This window comes from Pseudomyrmex gracilis, unplaced genomic scaffold (assembly GCF_002006095.1).
Source record: "Pseudomyrmex gracilis isolate BER0280 unplaced genomic scaffold, ASM200609v1 scaffold_217, whole genome shotgun sequence".
NCBI lineage: Eukaryota > Metazoa > Arthropoda > Insecta > Hymenoptera > Formicidae > Pseudomyrmex > Pseudomyrmex gracilis.
The window spans coordinates 17,058-23,793 of record NW_018020801.1 but is presented as its reverse complement, the minus strand read 5'-3'; the positions used below and the strand labels follow the sequence as shown (position 1 = coordinate 23,793).

At 36.3% G+C, this 6,736-nt stretch overlaps 1 protein-coding gene across 4 annotated transcripts in view; it reads left to right on the top strand.

Moving 5' to 3' along the window:
• The window catches only part of LOC109858652, a 39,934-nt gene that overhangs the window by 28,168 nt on the left and 5,030 nt on the right, over positions 1 to 6,736 (top strand). For all 4 annotated transcript variants that reach the window (XM_020436134.1, XM_020436136.1, XM_020436133.1 and 1 more), the window contains 2 exons: positions 3,470 to 3,664; positions 5,581 to 5,665. In XM_020436134.1, the coding sequence (XP_020291723.1) occupies positions 3,470 to 3,664; positions 5,581 to 5,665 (280 nt within the window). The remainder of the gene's footprint in view (positions 1 to 3,469; positions 3,665 to 5,580; positions 5,666 to 6,736) is intronic.

Here is a 6,736-nt window from a genome sequence, read left to right as displayed (position 1 = left end):
AGAGAGAGAGAGAGAGAGAGAGAGAGAGAGAGAGAGAGAGAGAGATGATATAATTCAATAGAATTATTTAATTTATTTATTTTGTGCGCTGACACATTTGCGATATCGTAACATGTTTTAACTCTTCTCGCTCTGTTTGTAAGTATACATCGACACACTTTGTCACCTGTATGTATGTGTGTGAGAGAGAGAGATAATACCAGCAATTTAACGAAGACTCGAAATTCGTTCGATGTAATAACACAAGTGAAAAATATGCGAGAGAAACGGACTTTCGGTAAAACTAAACTATTCGATCGCGAGGTTATACCTCTACTATTCGATCGAAGGAATACCGAAGTATTCCGAAGCTTAAACGAGCTTTCTCATTTGGAAGTAAAATGTTTTTTAGCGAGCATACACTCGCGAGCTCCGCGTTTAAAATCTTTCTTTAATTACTTGAAAATCTTTTCGCGTTAGTTTTTCAATTTGTAGGATAGAATATTTCTGCCACACTTTAAAGAAAGCCCCAGCTTTGTGTTTTGTACTATTTTAATTTTGTTCCGCTTAAGTGGAATGAGTTTTGCGCAACGATAATTGTGTTTCCAAGTGTTCGTCGCGAAATTTGTTGAAAATTATCATCTCTTATCGAAAATACTGTCATTTCAGCACATTTTATTTGTGTACTTCGATAAAACATACGGTTCACCGTGCAAAATACACAGAATGTTTTCCGTCATTACGAACTGTTGATTTGTGAAAAATTGAGATGCAACAACACGTGGAAAATAATCGTGATGCGAGTGCATTTTCTACTGTTATTATTAACGAAAGAAACACAAACTCCGAGAGAGAGAGAGAGAGAGAGAGAGAGAGAGAGAGAGAGAGAGAGAGAGAGAGAAATAACGAAATTAATTTCCAACTACTATTTAGCCAGTTTTGTTACAAAAGATTTATTTGAAACACAACAATATGAAAAATACATCCGGTGCGATAAATATAAAATCTTTCTCTCGATACTCCTATTGCGAAAAAATTATCTCGCGAAATTCAACCGCGAGACTGCGGTTAGCGGTACATCCGGTGATTCTGAGACGCCCCCGTGCAAAACCGTATCCGTATATTTACATAGTCAGGTCATCGTTTTTTGTGCTCGCTCGCGATGTGACCGAAGAAAGTCGACCTTTCTTCGTCGAGTGGGAAATTAATTTCAAGGGAAAGCGCAAGATTTTCCGAAGACATTTCCCCGACGAGTTTCAATCGCGCCGTAGAAGTAAATACCGTACAACGTGATTGATCGAGATCTCGCGGTAATAAAACAATTACAAACAAAAGACGTTCTTCTCGGTCAAGCCAATCGCTCGAATCAAATGAACTCGCGACCGAACGGCGATATCTCGCCACGAAAAAACAATTCTGCCGAGTTCTTTTATTCGCGGTGAAGAGAAGACAGAAAAATTTCGCGCGCAATTTCGCTAACTGCCGACAACGGCACGGAGAGAAAGAGAGGGAGAGAGAGAGAGAGTGAGAAATAGAAAGAACGGGGATAAATCGCGGGGCGCGTTTTGCGGTAACGGTAACGTGACGTGCTAACGTCGGGAAAAAGCGGACTGCCGCCGTGGTTTTGCAGCCTGCGCGCGGAATAACGACCCAACATATCGTAAACGTGTTTTATGGACGATCGCTCCGGATGCGGGTCGGGCTTGGTTCTTCTCTCGCAATGTGTAGATTATAGGTATACACACTCTTGAGAGAGAAAGAGAGTTCGGAAGAAAAAGCCGCGGCGCGGCTCCTGGAAATCGGTTGCCGTAACGGTATAATGACGTGCGTATTCCTACACACACTGTTGTATTGGAATGTATCCTGTACGCCGGTATGAATTATCGACACACACCGGGAGCGATCGATTTGCGGATTTTCTGCGAAATTACTTGGAATATGTGATCCCATTTATCATCGCGAAGCGAGAGAAGACGAGAAGTTTCTATTTAATACCGGATCTGTGAGTGCTTGTTTGAGTCTAGAAACGAGCGTGCTTGACATAAAATACAGGCACGGAACACGTGCACGTATGTACATCCGTGCAAAGCGAAAACTAAAACAAAAAAAGAAAAGAAAAACAACAACGAGCGGAAGCGAGTAATTTTCCGAAAAAACTTTAAAAACGTTAAATGTAACTAATTTAAAATGAAAATTTCGAGTATTTGAACTATTAAACAATTTGATCTCGAAATACATGATTAAAAATGTTTATCTGTAATTCGTGTGAATGTTACGCGAATGTCTATCTTCTCTTCGAGCTAGAGCAGCAGTCACTGTCACACGAATATCTCTTATCATATCATTTATTATTTCATTCAGTTTAAGTAAAACAAACTGGTAAAATGGAAATACATTTCTACTTTGAAAAAAAGGAAATGAAAAAAATCTACGTTGTACGAATAAGAGTGCGTCGTAATTTTCCCAAGTTTCTCGTTGTAAATCTCTTTTGTGCGAGTTTTGCGTCGTGCTTTTAAACACCGGCGTGTACATAAAAATTAGTTTCTCGGGACGTATAAAAACCGCGCGATAATAAAAATTCACGTGATTTCTTGTCCCCGTAACATCTCTGTAATTCAACGCGACTCCAGAGCCATATAAGAAGAATTATATATCTTCGTGCATCACATATGAGCGTTCGTTTAGCCGGAACATGTTTTTGTCGACGAGAGAGATATATATATATATATGTATGGTTTCGATTGAAAAACCGAGAAGAGAATCGCGATTCACGCGCAAACACGTGTAACTTTAAGATACTTTAAGGCCACCGTAGAGACCATATTGATTCGTTGATAAAACACACGGGCTGTGATCGCTTATTTATTTCCCTTGACTGCAGAGAGGGAATCGTCGAAATCGATACGCGCGACTGACGACAATACGTCGGTTCTTCGACGAATATGCTCGTGATTGTTCTTGTCGCTGTTTCCCCGACGATGCTACCGATGTAGCCCGGAGTTATTTGTTTTGGCCTGGAGTGTCGCGCAAATCCAGATTACATCGGGCATTAGACCAAAAGTTAACAACATCGATTACGATCGCCAGTGCGCGGCGGTGTTATTACTTTTATGATATTGTATATATGTGTGTGTACGGTAATATCGAAAAGTTATTCGATAAAATACGAATTCTCTACTGTTACATTGTAATTTGCGCTCTATCGCGAATATTGAAATATAGTGTGTTAAAATAAAAAAAAAAAAAGAAAAGAGGAAACACCGAACATCATGACTTACTTCATTTTGTGTTAATAGTATTTTTCTGACGCGCGTATTTATTTTCATGTCCATTTCAAAAAATTTTACGGCTCTGTATTATATATAAATTATTTAAAAACTTTGAAAAATTTCTAAATTTTTAAAAAACGCGAGCGTTTTATTTTCGCGAGATGCAGTCGACTTTTTTTGTTTTTGCGATTTCGTTAAAACGAGGGCATTTTTGTTCACAGCCACGTCGGCGGTGATCCTGAAAACGGAGACCGAACACCATCATCTGTCGAGTCTATCCGGGGACAATATCCTTGGCACGGGGGTGAGAATAGGACGCGGCGAGGACGCAGTCGCGAGTGGCAGCAGCAGCAGCAGCACCCCCGTTATGGATTCAACGCAATCGGCCATGATGAAGCAGGCGGACTACGTCGTAGGTCCGTGAAAAATTCGCGTTCTCTTTATATCAATACGACACGCGTAATTGTGGCACATCCGATCGCGTAGGAAAACGTCGATAGTGGTCGATTTATTCGTTTATAATTGCACATTACATCCGTGTTGTATTTTTGTTTGTCGAAACGACACGACGTTTAGATCTTTCTCGACTTTTGGTGGTTGTAATCGGCCATATTTACAACGAGAACGATAATTAATTATCAAAAATATCGTCAACAATATCATGTTGCGAGAAAGCAATTAGATTTTTGCTAATGAGCAAGATCACTAATGAGACAGAGTGATATGTGAAGGAACTTCCACAGAACAATAATAGATATCGCTTTTTTTCTGACAAAAGTAAATTTCAAGAGTGAGTTTTTTAGATTTCGAGAATTGCTCGTTCGAAAATATCCAGTCGGGATGAGACTACGCAAGTCTGATCGATACCGAATGATGACGCAACCAAACACACTCGCAGTTGTGAAATAATTCGTTTTTATCCTCTCGTTTGCGCGATTAACAACAAAGCGCTAGTTATATTTAGACCAAAATTCAAAGTGCGATTACTTGATTTTCCAAGTAGAACCAATAATCCGTATGTTTATCGTGTGAGATCTGTGTTACATTTCCGAAAAATATAAAAACAAATTGCAACTTTGTAAGTGATGATTTTATTTTAATTCTTTTCTAAACATTACAGTAGTTTATTATATTTATTTCTATTACAATGTAAATTAGTTCCTTTTAATTTCAATTTTTTTAAATATATTTTTTTCTAGTTTTAATTGGCTCGATGACATAAGCAATTAAAATTTTTGCAATTTTTATTAATTCAGCGTTGCAGTGTCAAGAAAAGATTTTTCAACTTTTTTCAATCTTATAATTTAAAAAAAATGTGTTACGTAATTATTTTGATGATTTCTTTTTGACTTGCATTTACGACGATTTAAACCACATACAAATTCTCGTTCAAGAACCACTTGTATTTAACATCTCAAAGCTAATTGCTTATAAGATGCACGTACTTATAAGATCATTTGAGAAATATTCTACTTCAACGTTCGCATATGTACGTAGCAAAAAGTGTCGAATTGTCAAGGCGGTCTCGCATAAATTATGAAAACGTTCGGTCAGTCAGTTTGTAGTGTCCAAAGTTTAATGTGCCACGATCGACGCTTAACAAGAGAAATTGACGATTCGAAACAATATCTCGCGCACGACTTGGAATTGCTCTGTTATATATTTTTTTAAAAAAAGAACAACTAGTCGAAGTTTTAACAATAACAGAATACAACAATTTGTCGAAAAAGCTCGCGTGAAAATGCGTATAATCAAGCGTTAAGAGCCAGTTAATAAGTCGGATGTATGTGATTTAATTAATTAATACACGTGGAAATTAAATTTAATTCAAAAATTGCATGTGTGTTAATTTACACGTTTAAAGGAAATAAATAAATATACATAATTGCAAACGTTATATGTTGGCTCCGGTCATATCTCAATACTTGTAAATAACAATATTTGAATCATTACTTTTTTGGTAGAACTAACACACATAACTCATTGAAGTATCATACGATATGTTTATGTTTATAATCATTTTATATAATATAAAATACATGTTATAATATTTTTGAATACAATTTCACCAAAAATGTAAACACGGAATCACGTCGTGCTGTTGTGACGAGCAATTTTAACGCTCTGTGAATTTTGCTTAATAATCTTTGAGAGATATTTAATAATCTCGTTGATATGTTTAGACAGGCTTTGATGACAAGGCAATTCTCCTGTCGTAGGAAGAAGCTTTAAATTGCGCGCGATCAAAGTGTACGGCTAAATCGAATGAACAACGCGATGACACAGCATGTCGGCCAATCAATATATTAATCAAATCTGCATTATGTTACAGATGTTGTGCTGCCAACGGTCCTAATTGCTTTGTTGTTTGTCGGCAACGCAATCATAGTTTATATCATCTTCCAGTATAGAAAGAGGTAAGTGAACTCATTCATCGTGTTTCATCATGTGGAATATTTGCTAAATATAGGCTATGATATATTTATATGTACAATATTTGAGATTGCGGGAATATTGTAGATTATAGATTTGCCGAATAGATACTTTGTTTTTATTTTCTCTTTCTACACACGAAGAGTTTCATTTTTGCGATAAGATATTGTTTATTCGCCGAATGATGTGCGGCAGCGGAAGATTGTAATATTGATTTGTAAAACACAAATTATAAAATAATGAACAAAACTATATTACTTCAAAAGTAATTGTTCTATCATATATGTTAAGTATATTATTGTCCTGTTGTTCATTAGTAAAATAATATAATAAATAAAACTTTACTTTTTATAAATATTATTGAGTACATAACATACACATATTTAATATTGAGATATATAAATATCTCTAAAAATCACTTAAAATATTTTTTACTAATTTTGTGTATAAAGATTCATTAGTAACAATAATATATCAAGTGCAATTAACCCTTCATTGCCAGATATAAAAAATAACATACGAGTTGTCCGGACTGGGTCTGTGAGATTCATGCAATTTCAAGTTCGAATATCTCCGCAAAAAATCAATTTTTTCTTTTTAAATCGAAAGTTTGAACGATTCTGCGTTGATCAAAAGAAACAGATTGAAAAAAGTTCCAGTAGTTTTGAAGATACAGGCGTTTAAAGAAAAACCGTACACTTTTTTTTCGAAAAAAACATTTTGTTTAAAAATTTATAACTTTTCGTGTAATTAAGATTTTTACGAAATTCCAACGCAGTTTTGTACGGACTTGTTCGTACACAGCGCGTCATTGAATCGCGGAATAGGCGCGGGATCGGAGGACAAGCGGGGCGCGCGGTTGCTCGCCAACAAGCGCCGCGTCGCACAGTGGGGCAAATGACCGAAAAAGCGGTAAAAAGTCATTTTAAAAAAGTATGCAGATAATGAAAAATTTATTCACCAATTGTTAATTACACATATAGGTCATCATTTAGTGCGACTTTTTTTATTATTTGTCAATGTCGAACACAGCTATAAGGTTTTGAAATGGCCAT